General features: G+C 41.1%; 1 protein-coding gene across 11 annotated transcripts in view; it reads right to left on the minus strand.

Moving 5' to 3' along the window:
* The window catches only part of CDC42BPA (CDC42 binding protein kinase alpha), a 142,786-nt gene that overhangs the window by 15,816 nt on the left and 109,655 nt on the right, over positions 1–17,315 (minus strand). For 10 of the 11 annotated variants that reach the window (XM_072409954.1, XM_072409950.1, XM_072409948.1 and 7 more), the window contains 14 exons: positions 14,973–15,078; positions 14,277–14,425; positions 12,904–12,995; positions 12,252–12,328; positions 9,645–9,683; positions 7,171–7,290; positions 6,419–6,499; positions 5,801–5,906; positions 4,824–4,960; positions 4,530–4,669; positions 4,363–4,444; positions 3,650–3,866; positions 2,580–2,642; positions 1,221–1,814 (listed from right to left, as the gene is read on the minus strand). In XM_072409954.1, coding sequence (XP_072266055.1) covers positions 1,221–1,814; positions 2,580–2,642; positions 3,650–3,866; positions 4,363–4,444; positions 4,530–4,669; positions 4,824–4,960; positions 5,801–5,906; positions 6,419–6,499; positions 7,171–7,290; positions 9,645–9,683; positions 12,252–12,328; positions 12,904–12,995; positions 14,277–14,425; positions 14,973–15,078 — 2,003 coding nt within the window. The remainder of the gene's footprint in view (positions 1–1,220; positions 1,815–2,579; positions 2,643–3,649; positions 3,867–4,362; positions 4,445–4,529; positions 4,670–4,823; positions 4,961–5,800; positions 5,907–6,418; positions 6,500–7,170; positions 7,291–9,644; positions 9,684–12,251; positions 12,329–12,903; positions 12,996–14,276; positions 14,426–14,972; positions 15,079–17,315) is intronic. The other variant, XM_072409949.1, reaches the window with a different exon arrangement.

Genomic DNA, 17,315 nt, shown 5'->3' on the forward strand with positions numbered 1-17,315 from the left:
ATGCGTCCATGTCTTACAACAATTAGAGCTAACAAGCTGGAAGCAATTGCTCACATCTAATACCATGTATAGGATATAAGCAAAAGAAGGGGCTTTTTGGCAAATAAAAATATTTTTTTTCCTATGAAAGTTACCAAATACATACAGCAAGTAATATTTATACTATTGCTAGACATCACACAACTCAAATAAATTGTGTAGAACTTGACCGTCGTCTACCACCCAATGCTTTTCGCCTTCTGGCTTTTTTCATGGTTTTTTTTGAGACTCTTATTTATGGGTGATGGAGAGATTAAAATCCTAATTGAGAGATAATGTGGTGTAGTAGTGCCAGTTGCTTTGAGCTCTGTATTCGGATCAGAGAGAAGTAGTGGTAGCAATAGTAGTTGTTTTAAACTATAACTGGCATAAATGGTGAAGTGCAACTTGGTGACTTATTGTATTAAAAACATATTGTTTCCAGTGGACGAAAGGTTTTTCTTGAACCAAAGGAATTCGCAGGGTAGTGTATGACAGAAAGCTCAAATAAAAACATGAAAAGCAAAGGTTTGGCAACACCTAATACTCTAGATAAATACTTTAGGGCTGGAAGTCTCCAAGCCTATCTATCTCCCCTTTATATGAAGGAGAGCTTGGCAGCAGCCTAGCCAGGTGTGTGGCTGGCTGTGTCAAAAAGCCCCTTCTTTTGCTTCTATCCCCTAGATGTAGTAAAGTTAAACTGGGACTGGCATCGGATATTTAATTTGAACTTTATTGGAGAATCTGAGCTTTAGTAATCCCTCTGTTCTAACATGCTCACATCCTACATAGGATCCTTATAGGTAAATCAGATCTACACAGAAAACCATCTCTAAATCAGTTTTCAACCAGGTTGTTAGGGGTTCCTTGAGCAATTTCCACCTCTCAGTTTAAGTGACACCAATATTTTTTTTGTAAAGGTGACATTCTTTCCACTGGCCATCAATGTAAGAGGCATTCTTCCAATTGAGCGCCATGTTAATGCACTGTGAGCTGTGGATATAGTAATTATAGCCGGGGTTCCCTGAAGAGCTATAAATTTTTTCAAGTGTTTCCCCCCATGTTTTAAAGGTTAAGAAACAAAGCTCTACATATTAACATAAGCTAATGATCTAAGAAGCCAACCGTTTGCTTCATGGGGATGCCAAATGCACTGACCACCAGCATTCTATTACATTGGATCATCTGGGCAATTGACTTACAGCAAGCCGTAGGAACCGCCGGCCACATCAGCTCCTGTTGCCGCGACCTCCGACCCTGGCAATCAACATAAACCCCAACGCTGCTAAAACACAGCAGGAATTCCTTATTGGAGATCTCCACCGCGCAGATGGCATCTGTGGGTTGCTGCGTGATGAAGGACAGCGTGTGGTCCTCGTGGTGGAGTAGACTAGAAGGACTGCCCTCCGCGTGCAGCGGGTACCGAATAAAGCCCGACTGATAACCCACGCACAGGCGCTCATTAAATATCGCCATCCATTGGACGTTGCCCGGAACCTGGATCTCCTTGATCTTTTTGTGACGGGTCTTGCTTTGGTTCAGTTCATAGCAGAGAACCTGCCTCTTCATAGACACGCACAGGCATGTAAGGGCGCCGTGCCGCACCTGGCCAGATACAATGCCCTGGCAGCCCTTCGTTTCGGGCAGGTTAAAGAACTCAGTCTCTCTGCCATCCAGGGAGTTTGTGGGGTAGAGGCGGACATGGCGATTTCTCCCCGAAATCACAGCAATCAGCTGCTCTTGTGGGATCAGCTCCACCTGGTGCACTTTCTTGTTGTCCCCAACTCTGATAATCTCTGCCATGAAAGAACAAAAGAGAAGTTAAACTACAAAAGTAATTTCACTCAGCAAACCTTTTAAAGTCCAGCTCCACCCAAGTACAAGATAGAGTTTAAATTAGTTGAAAGCTCTGTTTTATCTTTTTTTTCCATTTGTATCACCTGGGGGGGGTAACTTCCTGTCCTAAAAACGCAACAGGAAATGGGTGTAATGGGTGTACCTCCAAGGGAAAGTATCCTTTATGACAGTTGTCATTAAAGCAAGTTTGCCCATTGAAAGATTTCCCTTTTTTTTTTTTTTGACACATGCAAAATGTTGCATTTCTTTGTTTTTTTTTTGTTTTTGTAGGACAAATACAGACAATGGTAGCAATAAAACACATTTTCTAGCAGAGCTGGGTAAGGTTTAGAACAATTGTGTCCCATCTGAGGAGATTCTCCTACTCTGTCCTGACAACTACGGTCAAGAGATGGAGAATTCAACATTTTACAGTTGTCATCATAACAAGAGGAAAGGAGAAATCTTCCAGAGGGTGGTGCAGTGACAACTGACAATCACTTTGGAAAGATCTATGTTGACAGAAAGCCAAAATCTCCCAAATGTGTGTGTGTGTGTGTGTGTGTGTGGGGGGGGCTGTTGGAATTTGATAGGGGTTCTAACCATTTCCTACTCAATCCAAAATGAAAATAAAAAAGGAATTCAGCTGGTCATATAGATGTAATAATATAGAAATATATAAGATATATAGGACTGTGTGTATATATATTTATATGTATTCTCACCATCTTTGGTGACATGAACAACAAATAACCCTTCTTCATTTCCGAGTGCTATCCTTTCATGATCTGTAGAAAAAAAAGAAAGACACAATCCAGTCATATGAATATCATGCATCTTGAATAGAAAGCATCCTTATCTTCACATATTGCAGTAAGAGTAAAGTAATGCTATTAGAAAAAGTATCTCTGGCCATTGGGTGGCACTGTGACCTGATATAAAGTGTGTAACAAACTCTTGCCCCCTGACACATTATTACAGACTTTACATAAGGATACAATGTCATCTACTGGTGGCTAAAAATATTGACCCAGTACATTAAAGCAGTGGTCACCAACCGTTGGTGCGTGGACAGAAAGACCCCGTACAGATTGTAGGCCCAGGGCAGTGGGTTCTCAGGCCACAACCCACCCCCCTCCCATCGTAGGCTCAGTGGGCAGGTTTTGGCATTATGATGTCACTCTGGGGGAAGTTTCTTACCCTTTGTGTGACACACACTGGAGTCCATGCATTTCGTGGTCAGCAGGTCTGAAAAAGTTTGGCAACCACTGCATTAAACTACAATATCCAGTAAAATGGAGGGGGAGGATATACAAACTGAGCCCATAAGATTTATATTTTTCCCCTTTAAGTAAATATTCCAAAAATTGCACCCCATTGATGTATTTACTCAAATTATTTTTATTGGCTTTCCTGTTGATTGCTGTTTTGAATGTTAGCAGTAATGGCTGCATTTTTCGAGTTACATACTCGAGTCAAAGCAGTTTTCATGTTTTTTTTATTTTACTTTTTTAAGTAAAAATAGGTACCTTCATTTGTATTTGTATTGGTTTCTATTCAAGTATATATGGTACTTCCGTGTGCTTATCAGGTCTAACCCTGAGGTATCACTTATACATAGTTACCACCTAGGCTGTGGCTTTTACCCTATTAGTACAAGTTGTTTTGCATGTGGGAGGAAATCATTACAAATATGGGGTGAAAAAACAAAGTAGAAAGTGTCCTGGCTAAGACTCAACCCTGGAGCCATTGCAATGTAAAAACACATTCATAGCACAGTTTCATAGAATCTCACCAAGGATGGAGGCAGACTGGGTGTTCTTGATGAGTGGCAGCGTACTATCATAAGCTTCTTTAGGGATGTAGACCGATCGGTCCTTCAGCTTGTTTTTCCTCAGGATGCGCTGAAGCTCATTCAGCACTCCCACCCACTTACTCTTGTCGCTTTCGCTGTCCGCCAGGAGTAAGATGGAGCACTTGCTGCTGGACGCTGAGAGCTGTGAAGCCGTCACCTTAAAGTAAGTGAGAGAAAGTAATGTGTTTAACAATGTGTTCACCCCAACCACACTAGGAGGTGTGACTCCCCACAGGGGAGTCCTGTGGGATTGTCTGTAATCTTGGATGAAGCCCCCCTTACACTGGTGGTTAGTGGAAGGAATGCTCTTATTTAATGCCTTAAAATATATCTATGAGAATCACTGGTGTCACAGAGAAAGAAGTTACCCATTGCTCATTGCTCTAGGAACCCCCTGAATCATTTGAAGGGACCTCCAGGTTCCACAGAACTCTGGCTAAGCAAATCTGGAAGGAGCCAAGGATATCAGAGCTTTTCAAAATGTAGAAAGGTCATTAAGCCAAGATTAGATTTGTTCAACTGGAAGTCATTTCTGAAGATTGAAGCAAGATTTGAGATCGTGCTGAATATCTGACCTTTGTCTAAATGTTTCTAACAAGTGCTTTGTGGCTTTGCACCATTTTATTTTTTTTAACTCTACACAAAACACTTACTCTGAAAATGCAGGGAATGTCCTTGCGATTGGCATGGATGACATCAGAGGCCAAGACAGAGCTGACGGCAAACTCCTCGTCTCTGCAATTGGAATAAACAAATGCAAATGCAAAATCTGCAAAGGAAGTGATGATGGTCATGATGGCTGCCAGGATCTGTAGCTTACCTCATATCGATGACCTGGCTGACAACGCAAGACGGCTGAGAGCTTTTCCCCTCTGGAATATCGTATAGGAAGAGTTTGAAGTCGCATACAACAGCCAGTGCCCGCTGCCATCCCTTTTTCACTCCAGCTGGCTTGGGCACCTGGAAACAAACAGAGCTGTACATCAATACCAGGTGAATCCATGAGTGTTGGTCTTGTCTTAGAGTGCCCCTCTAAAGTACAGGAGAATGCTAAAGACGATTAGGACCAATTAGGAGAAACTTTGGGGAACAAGTATTAGCTTGGTCTACTTACTCGGATGTGACCTTCATACGCTGTTCCAATGCCTTTCTGGGGGTCGATGCCCAGTGGTCCCTTGGTCTGATCGGGAGGAATGGGGCAAACTGAGGGAGCTTTATCTGCGCACGTTACATGGCAAGAGAAACCACACACTGGCAAAAAAAAAACAAAAAAAAAACATTTAATAGAACAGTTAGGAGATTCCTTTAGTACATGAGCAACACTGGTAAAAGGTTTTGGGAGGGGGTAAATGAGGTACTGAATAAAAAAAAGCAAAAACAAAAAACAAAAAATAAAGGCAATTTGGAGGTCCCAAATCCAATCAAAGATGTTCTTTTAGCTATGGACAGAGTGAGAAAGGGTTGGAAAATGCAGTTTTTTTTGTCCATGCTTATACAGAAAATTTAAGTTAAGCCCTTGACACTTTCCTAGGATGGAACTGAAATTTGCAAACGTTATCAGCTTTCTCTGTTATCTTTTGTAAACTTTATTACCGTAACTACCCTCCTGTGGCTAGGGTGAGAATGCTGCTCCTCTATATATGGGGGTAAAAAAGAATCCTGAAAAGAAGAAAACTACTTGGAGCCACCACATCCATGACTGGTAAGCAATTTTTTAAACACTGGGTGGTTTGTATCATAGCAAAAATATGTATTCCTATTTCCCCAACATTCATTGCAGAAACTGAATATTTAGGGTTGGTTTCAGTGGTGAAAAGAGAGAGGAAGGGGAGGTTTAGATGGCTGGATCAAGGAAATGGTTGATTTGCATGGGACACTGAACAAAAAACTGCCCAAATATCACTGGCATTGCCATCATATAGACAACCGTTAGCTATAGGAGTCTCCGGTAATGAGAATTGATGGAAAACGCGATAACCTTACAAAAAGAAAAAGATTAGAAAAGAATAGGAGGAAAGTTTAAAGTTTCAGCTGTAATGTTACCCCATGAGGCGAACAGAAGGTGAGAAGTTTCACATGCTGAGCACTTACCCTCGCAGGTGCAGCCCTGACGGATCAGACCCACCATCAGTGACGTACATTGGTTGCATTTGGTTGGCGTGCTGAAAGTCTTTACAACAAACTGGTGAGCTTTGGGCTACAAGACAAATATAGGAAACAGTTTATTCTTTGGTTGGTGGACACATGTAAGGTGTACTTAACCTTATTTGTTTTGAAGAATATTCAGAAAAACCTAGAAGGAACCTCAGTGATGCCAACCCATGGAGGGGTCAATAAATGTTATAACTCAGAATCTGTCCTGTCCAATCTGGAAGCAAAATGACTGAAACTTTACTATACTAAACAGAAATGTATCATCAGATAATCTGTACATTATTTATTCATGTATTTAGTTCATGGCTATTATGAATCTTTATTTCTATTATTTTTTTATCTGCGTTCCCTGGTTTTCTCTTTTCCATGGTAATTGTAATGAACTCTTACACAGCAATATCGCACAACCCTGTCTGTGTTACAAATAGTGATATCTACAACCTGTCAGGCTAGAAAATCACATGGTAAACAGTTCCTCTTTCAGTTGCCATTATACTGGAAGTCCATTGCCGTTTCAGGTAAGTTTGCTTAAGCTGAAATTTCACACAGTTTTACCTTCGGTGTTGTAGAGCCCGAGCTCAGGTAGGAAGCCCTGAATGTTGGTGTCTGTACTGAGCGGGGAGGGTGATCTGTAGTCTGAAAAGTGAAGGGAGAAAATGATGATATAAAGGAAATAAACTGATCAAACTTGCAGCAAGCTACATTGTTAAAAGCAGCACAAAAACATTAAATTACTTTTCTTATTGAACAACACCACTGTGTTTTTGATCCTATCCTGGTCTGCAGTCCCTTGGTGAGTGTATCCATCTTTTTTAACCACCACTAGAGGGAGTGTTTTAGACAGAGACTACTCAATGCTAGCTGAAGCTGTGTGGATAAAAACTCCACCACTAGAGGGAGCTAAATGGATTTAGGGGTTCACTATCAGAAGGAGTTCTATGGATGTAGGGGTCACCACTAGAGGAAGCTCTTTAATAAAGACTGTTCACCACTAAAGGAAATTAATTGAAGATCACTACTAGCGGAAACCATATGGGTATAAGCAGTTCATCACTATGGGAAGCTGATTGGGTGCAGCTTGTGTACACTTTTAGGGAGCTCTATGGATATAGGTGGTTCACCAGTACAGGAAGATCTTTGGTTTAGTTGTATTACAATACCAGATTTCACCAGCAAGTGGCACTGTTATTAAAATCTGTAACTACAGGTTTCTGGATCTGTGTTAATGCAGCAAGAGATCACGGTCAGCATTACTGCATGTCTCCTCTACAGAAAGAGTGACATCACTTGTAGTCTAAAGTCCTTACCTCACCGGGTTCAATGTCACTCATTGTCGATGGCGACCTGGAACGCGATATAACCTGAGATTTAGCATCTTCATCACGTGATGGTGTATTGGATAGGGTAAAATTGTCCACTGAATCCATCTGAAAACAAAAACAGACTTGAGAATCCTAGACGGGGTTCTTTCGGCTGTAATTTTGAGGGATGAGCGCAACATAAGTACAAAGGGGTATCCTAACTCCTGCAAATTATAGAATGGATAATTCATGAAGATGAGGAGCCCGGGCACCCCCTATACCACTGTATGTAAAAGGCAAACCTAGGTGCAAATAAACAAAAAAAAGCAGTTTAGGCAAAGCTTTGCGGCAAGTGTTCGGCTTAGTACTCAAACCCACACTAAATCCGGAGTAGTATATAATTTGTAAAAGAGGGTTAATGAGCGCTAGACAATGGGAAGCCCCCAGCAGAGTGGCGAGTTACTGCTAAGGTTCACAGAAAACAAAGGTTAGTAATAAAATAAGCAGACATTTGGTTGTAGTTAGAGGTCTGCAAAGCAAGGGGTATCAACGGGTTCTATATATGCCCCACAAACATACACTACATGGCAGAAAGGGGTGGATTTTGCACCAAATTATCTAGTTCAGATGTTTCCAGGTAATGTTAAAACAAAGAAAAACATCTGTGCTCCCCCACCTAGTGATAAGTTTAGGGAAGACCCTTTTCTCCTATAGGATGACTGTGACCCTGTGTACAAAGCCGATTTGCCTTACAGGAAAACAAGTGTCCTACACACAGCCCTGACCTCAACCCTACTGAATGCCATTGGGAAGGATTGTAATACCAATTGTGAGCCAGTTCTTCTCATCCAATACAAACAATACTTGATATCACAATTGGCTACACTATTTCACTAACATTCCCAAAGACGCTATATTATTTGGCTAAAAGGCTTTCCTGCAGACATGGAAGGTGTTTTTGGAGGGTCAACACCAGTTGAGCTCATGGTCTTGCAGTTGGCTCATTTAGGTGTTGTAGCCAGGTATCAACAAAAACCTATACTATATATATTACTATAATATAGGATATATTTACAAACACACACACACATACATACATTTTTATAGTACTCCGATATTCACCAGGGTCAGGCCAGGTAGCTACAGTCACAGGAGGTCTCCCAGGAACATATGTGGAAATAATTGCAGCAAAGCTTTGTTGAGCATTGCGTTACCTGAGCCGTTTTAGGTCAGTACATCCTTATCTGTACAAGGCTGAGTGCTCAGGAGTGTGCACCAAACAGAGTACAGGTTGTCAACAGCATAGTTTTAGAAAACCGTACTGTTCTGATCGTGCAAGAGAACAAGCAACGGGCCACAGTGTACCTGAGCACAGACTGCTGGTCACTACCTTTCTGGGGGATAGCCATAAAGATATTTGGAAGGGAAATGCTAAAGGATAAGTGCACATTCAAAACACCTAACCTACTTTAAAGTTCAGTTTAATTTTTACTTTTTATAAATATTATAGATTTATTGAAATATATATATTTTCATGATGTGCTTATATAAAATGGCTTGGTGGTTGCAGCACACTGGAGATTAGGGCCGGTGCTCCCGCTCAGAATAGAGGTCTCTAGCAGTGTAACACTTCCTCTGCAACTTGCTTTAATCAACATCATTCAAATCTTTCTGAGAAGAGTTGTTAAGTGGATCACTGTGTAGGACATGTGTTGGACCACTGGAGACTCGGTCTTCTGTGCCAAGTGTAAAAGCAGCAGTCCTGCTCCCCAATATAGAGCCAACAAGGACTAAAGAAAACATATTGAGGTGGCATTCGGCACAGCCAACATTTCCATCCATGACCAGCACCGCCCAACCCCCAAAAAGTTGCACTTGGCGCAGACCTAGACCCAACTTAGAAGTTTTAGTTGTGATGTTTGGGAATGAACTACTACACAGTACATACAGCTGGAGAGGTCAGTGAGGGCTTGTTTTGAAGCTTATTTACTGCTTACTGAGTACAACTGTGCAATATCTAAACTACATTGGAATTAGAAGCCTTTGCAGTTTTATTTTATAGTTCATAGGAATTATCAGTAATCCCTGACATTAGATTGGAGCCTTGGCTAAGTCACTACTGACAGGGTCCCTTTAAACATGGCATTACATAGTATTATGGTTATCACTACAAATTTGCTTGCCATCATTAGATTCCAAAGCAAAATGTGTGTTGCTTCTCTTCCAACCCAAAACAAAAAACAATGGTATAAACATGTAGTATCCCAAGAGTGAGGGTGATCCTTGGCTCAGAAAACATGCCCGTTCTGCCGGTCGCCATATATTAGTAGCCGTCCCCTCGGTTTGATATATGTAGAACAGAAAGCGGGGCAGGAAATGCAGCCAGCATGCAGAAAAAGCGGGACATGACCCATGTAAAACAAAAACATTTATACCACAGGCAGAAAAGGGGGGGCACACAAAGCAAGACAGCCTCTTACACGTCTGCCTCTACTGGTCGGGTTGCAGGTTGGAGAACGCTTCAAGAGAGAGGAGACAAGTTACACACACTCATCGCCCGCACACAGTGCTGACACGCATATTATGGCTGCAGCAGTGTCAAGCTACATGGAGAAAGGGACTGTCTTCTTTCTAAGGTCAAATAACACGTAGTAATCCTCTGAGATTTTTTTTAAAGGTTATGGATCGTTTTTATATTTAGACTTAAGGTCACTCAGACCCACGGTGAGCAGTAGGTCCATTCAAGTGAATAGGAGCTGTTAGGAACCATTTTTTGCACGTGGCTGCAGCAAAATGGCACAATTCCAAGAAGTAACAAGTTGTTTTTGGCCACATGGTTGCCCTTTGAAGATAGCCATAGCTGTGTACAAATCTTGTTACTTGCAGTGAGGTTTGCTGCTCCAGGGAACAACTACAGCTGTTTTCCTATTCTAGTGACAAGGTAAAATTTTGGCTTTTGCCATAACTATTGGAGTGCTATTGGTCCCAGGTCACCAAAATCCAAAACAAAACATTAATCACAAGAACAGGTAAATCCAACGATGTGTTCTCTTTGAAAAAGGAGATCTTAGTGTCCCAGAAAGAGAAAGGAAAACAGAAAAATGTTTGCAGACGTTCCATTTACTTGAATGGAATACTTGTTCTCCACCTGATAAAGTCCCAAAGAGCCACAAAAGTGGTGAGCAAGGTATTTGATCTTCAATGTGACCATCTGGGGATCTATAAAGTATTACCCAGTCCTTAATAAATTATGGGACTGTTGATTTTTTCTTGCCTGAGGGGAAATCTTGATATCAGCTCTGCTCTTACTGTGGCAGAAGCATAGTGAGATATAATTTAAAATCAGTTTATAGAGCGGAGTGTTGGACACAACAATTTGAAACATAGATTTACATTGTCATGATGCAGCAGTTTGCTGGATACAAGAGGTCATGAAAGCACATATAAAGGTATGAGACTTACCATACAAAAACATACATTACATATATCAGAAGAGCAAATGCAGTACCGACAGCTATTACTGTATAACACTAACCATTAGAGAGCGATTTTAGTAATAGTTCTTGTCCTTACCGCTTGCTGTGTACAAAACATGTAAAATTTCTTTGGGCCATCATTTTGACCATTTTCTGTGAGCTCAGCTTGTTCTACATTGGCTGGGCTCACAGTAACTAGGACTGTGCGGCACTCATATCGATACACCAGCACCAGGAAGAAGAGGAAAGCTAATACCATTACTGGAATGAGTAGAAGATTGCTGGAAGGAGGAATGTGTGTGTACATGGGGGATGGGAGCCCGGAGTTCTGCTTTAAACCAAAAAAAAAATTCAGAAGGTTTTTTTTTTAACAGAAGATACATACAAAGCCTCTTCTGCCAAAAAAAAAAACTTTGCCCTCTTTCTCCTATCAATTGTACATACACCCTACAATGTATGCACAGTGCTATGTATGCTCCCTGTTCATTACTGGAAAATTAAAAGTTCACCCAATGGTTGGGATTGCCAGGACTGATGGAACTTCTGAGCTCAAGTGCAGGAGTTACATCATTAGTGGACTGAAAATAATTCTTGGGAACCTGAAGTAGTAACAGCGGATATGGCAGTGGCAGGGGAGAGGGATTGCATTGCACAATTTAGGAGAAAAACTAATTTATAAGGTAAGTGCGCAATCAGCAGTAAGTATGCTGATTATGGAGAAAGCTCACTCCTGCCAACAAGTTTACTTCTGTTTTTACCAAAGGTTAAAAAATGGAATGCGCTGCCATTTTGCCTAGATTGGAATGATGCTCTCAAGTTTACAGTTCTCTCTGGGTCTTAGGGGTCCACGATCTCACCAATGATAACCTGCACTTAGTTTTATAAATAAATAGCAAACACGACTTGTATGATCAATCCCTGCCAAATCTCTTGTTATAATCTATCACTATTATAAGTTTCCAATTGTGTGTTGTCCCTAAAAGTTTACAGGATCCAACCTCACTAGTCCTTGTAGGTGGAGCTGCTTCATGTGATTGCCCTAGAGGATGACTTCTAAGAAAGCTAAGTGGTGGCTGTGGGCAGATATCATCTCTGCAAACCTAAACCCAGATTGTTAAAAACTGAGCTATGTGCACAGAAACTTTAAATATATAAATAAATGAGTCATTAGCAGACAGTGACCGATCAGAGACTCCGGTTATTGTTTCCTGGGAGCTGAAAACTTTCATTTTAAGCCCCAGGTGCCTTGGTGTGCCCCACGTGTGGCTGCCCTTTGATATATTGTGGTGCTTTTGTACCCCAGTAATCAGCAGTAAGAACATATATTTAAAAGCAGCTGCCCTATCGCACCATGAAGAAAAAAAAAAAAGAATCCTGCCATGCCTATACTTCCAAGCCTGCAACTACTCAAACTGTTATCCTTTCTGACTGACTTGCATTAGGATAGGCACCTACAAGGAACTCCACCTGCATCTGCAAGTTCTGATATTCTACACCTATCAGACCTAATAAAGCTCAATGTACCATTCACAGAAAATCAATAATAATTTTTTAAAACAAATTCTCAATTGTTAATAAAAAAAGTACATTTTGACTGTAGAAAAGACTTACCTCAAAATGATCCAGTACAGAGGTAGGTGCATTCAGAAATGCTAGGAATGAATTCTGGGATTCCTGATGTTTGACACCTAGACAAGAAAACATGCACAGGATTTAGTTCTGTATACATATATAATAAAGAGAGACATAAAAACTGGTGACTGGGTGGCCTATTATTACTAAAGAAAGAAGTTATGAAACTCCCAGGGCCAAGACTGGGTACAATGCAATGTAATACAAGCAGGGAGTCTCTTCCAAATCACAAAGCACTGACCCAGGAAGTAGCAGTAAACCCTCCATTGTCATTTATAAATCCTTTAGGCAGTGCACATACATTCAATTTTTGTCACTGGAAATGTGATAGAAGAACTAATCAGCATTGTACACACAGGCACATTCTGTTCCATGGAGAGGGGAGTGAGGAGAATGAGCAAGCGGCATCATTCTGTGCTCTTCTCCATCGACTTGTACAGCATTCATTCTCTGTAGGTTGCTCGTGAATCCATCAGGATGGATCCAGTACAATGTTGGTCGATTGCTGTCAGATTCTCACCCGATCATTCATATCAGGCGAGAATCATCTGATATGAGTACATAGCCCTAGTCCTGTACACCACACAGCCCCAACTCTATAACTAGTAGTGTTCCCTTCAATGTCTGGTACCTTTCTCCGATCGGAACTCTTCGGTCTCCCATTTCAGCTTCTCTATTTCTGCCACCAGCTCCCCGTTCTTCTTCTCCGACTCCTGAAGTTTACTGTCAGATGAAATAAAAGTCAAATAGGAGTCCAATTGCTTAAAACAAGAACTTTACCATACTATCAATTGCTAAACAACTATGATTTGTTACATATTACCTTACATTTGATTTTTTTTTTATCCTTGTAAACAAGATTGCTGTACCCCAGTCATGGCGGGTTTACATAATGGCAACGAAATAATGATTGGTGCAGTAATATAGCTACATATACACCACTGTCAGCTTACAAATCTCTCCTGGTTATAACAACTGCAATTACAATTATTCCAGCTCATTTCACTTGTAATGATCATATTTCAGCAGAAGATAGTGATGAAAGTTATGTTTGTAAACTGACCACTAGATGGTGACAAAACACCACTAACTGGATGGCATTTAGTTTGCTAAAGAACTGAGTATCATAAACAGCTGACTATGGTGGACAATGTCTGTGCAATATGCTTCATCACAGCTGCAGGGAGCATCTATGGAGAAAGTGATACTGTGAAAATGCTGTTTTTAAAATATTAAAAATACTTATAAGTCTATATGAAAATTTGGTGATCAGAGGGGGACACAGACGTTGGCAGCCTAGATTTGCTTGCCTAGCTGAAGTTTTGCTTTTTTCCAAGAGGTGCACTCTTTGTGAATTGGCTCTTGTGTCTATGTAGCGGTATTCATCAACGTACAGGTAGTCCCCAAGTTAAGAACATCTGACATACGGACGACTCGGAGATACGAACGGGGCTGCCCTGCTGGCTTGTGTGCAGGACGGAGGCTTGATAGGGGGGAGGGGGGCGGTTCACATGTCATGTAGAAGAAATTTTTTGCTAAACACAGCTGAGGTTGTGGGTGATCTTAAGGACTGAGCTCTTCTGCAACATCTTGTAACTCTTTATTGACCAAGACAAACTCTGCAGTTGTTTCTTTTTGCATATCAAAGCACAGCTTGCTGTAGAAGTTAATGAATGTCTAGGCTTCATAAAGTTTTTTTTTTTTTTTGCTTTGTTTTTAATCTTGTATGTAACCCGGGGACTACCTGTATTGTTGCAGTAAGCAGCATAATGCAATCACTTCTTGTGGGATAACACAAACATTTTGCAAGCCTGCGAAGCCATCATTGCACAATTTTAGTTTATTCATCATCAGTATTTTGGTTTCCTTAACATTTACATTTCCAGGTGGAGTTACAGTACATTTATAAAACGAATAAACATCAGAAAGATGTGGAATCCAAAAAACTAACAGAAGTAGATTGCAGTGATCGGTCTATGAATTTCATAGTCTTGTGTCACCTACCATTCCGTGGCGATGATTGCTGCCTTGGCCTTGTTGAGCTCCTCCTGGATGGTTTGCTTGGCCCGGATTTCAGCATCCAGAGCAGACTGCAGCTCCAACCTGGCTGACATATCCAGCTTGGCAAAACGTCGCATCTTCCAAGGCATGTCCTGCCGTACAGGGAGCATAGAATGCAGCTATGACTTTTCAGCATCATCATATACATGTACCCAAGCAGCATACATAATTCTTGAAATTTTTAGGTAGTAGGGCTTGTATGACAAATTACACTTTCTTGAAATGGTTCCACTGATTCAGTGGAGGTCTTTTCAATGCACCATAACCCCTTTATACCATCTCATTGCTCCCCAAACCGTATAAGCCATGGGTTCTCTGCACTAATGATGTCCAACAAGCCTATAGCACCTGCAGTCAGCTAGCAATGAAAGCTTCATGATCTTAGGCTATATCTGTAGGGGGATGCAGGGAATGATTTCCATTGCTGACCCATTCCTATTATAAGATTAGGAATAATGGCATTTTTTGAGTTTGTGATGTATGCAGATATCTTGTGTTTTAAGATGGCCCTATTGTACTGTAATAATGTAATAGTGGTTTAGGGTGCATGGACACAGCTTTTAGCATCTCCCACCAGTTCAGTCTATGAATGCACCCTTGGGTGTAAGAGGAGGGTCCCATTAGTAAAAGGTTTCTTACCGTGGCTCGAGCACCCAGGCTGGAATTTCGCAGAGTCTCCAGCTCTTCCGTCATCTTGGAAGCCAAGGCCTGCAGGTAGCCCCGCGCATCCTTCTCATCACTCACCCTGTGTGGAAAACAGAGAGATCTTTACAGTGGTCTAAACATTAAGGCCAAAAAAAAAAACTTGTTTCACCTACCGGTCGTCCTCTATCTTATCATATCTCCCCTCCTATTGTGTGATACTTCCCCCACTTCCCCTGGATTGTAAGCTCTTCTGGGCAGGATCCTCCACTCCTCCTGTGTCACTATCTGTATCTGTTTGTCATTTACAATCCCTATTTCATGTACAGCACTGCCTAATATATTGGCTCTATATAAATACTCTTTAATAATATTAAAGTTCAATAAAATTTGGGGATGCCAATTTTTAGCAGTATCTGGTCTTCACAACAAGATTTCCTCTGTCTTCTAGGATGAATAGTGTAGGTGTCACCCAACCCAGAAGGCTGTAATAATGTAAAGGGCGTCATGGCCCCACCACCTAAGTGTTGCTCTTTGCATCATCCAAGACTGCCTAATATTATTATGCAGTATTTATATAGCGCCATCATATTACGCAACGTTGCATAAAGTCCATAATCATGTCACTAGCTGTGCTTTAAAGGAGCTTACGATCTATCTATCTCCCTATCCCTACCATAGTCATGTCTTTATTACAGTCTAAGGCCAATTTTGGGGGGAAGCCAATTAACCTAACTGCATGTTTTGTGGGAGGAAACCAGAGTACCCGGAGGAAACTCAAGCAGACAGGGGGAGAACCTACAAACTCCATGCAGATAGTGTCCTGATCGAGATTCGAACCTAGGACCCAACGCTGCAAAGGCCAACCACTGAGCTACCGTGCTGCCCACTGCCTACTAGTGGTAGAAGGCTGAAAAGAACCAAATGTGGCACATGACAATTGGAAAGATATCAGCAAAAACTTTGTGGGGGGGCAGATAGAAGAGAGAAGAGAAAAGAGAAAAAAGAGAAGATGGCAACTAGGGAGCCTGGAACTCAAAATCTTTTGTAAGCTGGTAATTAAAACAGTTAAAATTAATTTATGATCTGCATAAACAGTAATAACCTTTAATGGAATCTGATAAAACGAACAGAAGATCAAGTGATTTAGGTAGCTGAAGTCATAGGCAATACTTGACTTACCCTTTAAACACTTACCCTACTACCCGATCAGGTTGCCAATGGCATTTAAGGACCAATAGAGAGTCTAGGTAGGTGGGGCCATGCTTGACTTACACCCAAAAAAGTCAATATTGGCACCCAAATTAGAGCTTCTTATATCTCTGCTGGACTTTTTTGTTCTGTTTTCACTATATAATTTTGTGTTGCACTTGGCTCATTTATCCTTGGTTACAAACATACGTTTTATTCTTTTTGAAGACGTCACCTTGAGACATTTTACAGAAGAACTGAGCACAATGTTTCCTGTATACATTGTCTGCGATCAGCGGTTGCATACAAATGTAACCTATAAGTCATTGCCCCGGGGAAATTCTTTTCAAGTTACTATCAATTTCCTGCAGCTAAAGAGTTAAGCTTGCATTTTCCAGCTTGGCTCTCATCCACAAGGTCAGGCTCCCTGATTCTACAATGTCCACAGCCAAGACCAGGGGACTGAGGGAACTTTCTAAAATTTTGCCCAAATAAGGAGAATGATGCTGGGCTTTGTGCAGGGGCTGCGTTCCCATAAAAAGACAACTTTTACTCCTCTGATGGCAGAGGAGTTGAGCTGCTCGTTGACAACCATGTGCACAGCCTGGAATAATGTAAACATCTAATAAAAAAAAAGACTCAGTCTCCTCATAACATTTCTGAGGCTTCAGTTCATCCTAATGCAATTAGGAGATCATTGAGAGACCTTAAAGGAGCAAAACGCCACTGGTAGAATTACCAGATATTTCACCTATGATAAAGAGGTACATAAGAGGATAATTTAAGCAAGAAAATGATGCTAAAAAACCGTGCTGCAAGGGGTTAACACAATGAAAGTCAAATGTTCAGTTGAGGTTTACTGGAGAGAATGAATGTTTCCTTTATGAGGTATTAAGATAAAAGTCACAAACTTAATTTAGATGAGCACTGCAGGTTGCTAACTCCATTTATAAACCTCCTGTCAGAGCCACACGTTGACAAAAACTTAGAGCAGTCAGGAGCAAACTGGTAAATACATTAAAGAATGATTATTACAGAGGAATGGAAGAATGATCTGCTCTTCTGAGATTCTACTCAAGCAGATATCTGGTCCTTAGCATGCAAGAAAACACAGCCAGGTCACACAGAGTCCAACTACTGTGCAAACCT

The sequence above is a fragment of the Pyxicephalus adspersus genome, chromosome 4 (assembly GCF_032062135.1).
Source record: "Pyxicephalus adspersus chromosome 4, UCB_Pads_2.0, whole genome shotgun sequence".
NCBI classification, from domain to species: domain Eukaryota; kingdom Metazoa; phylum Chordata; class Amphibia; order Anura; family Pyxicephalidae; genus Pyxicephalus; species Pyxicephalus adspersus.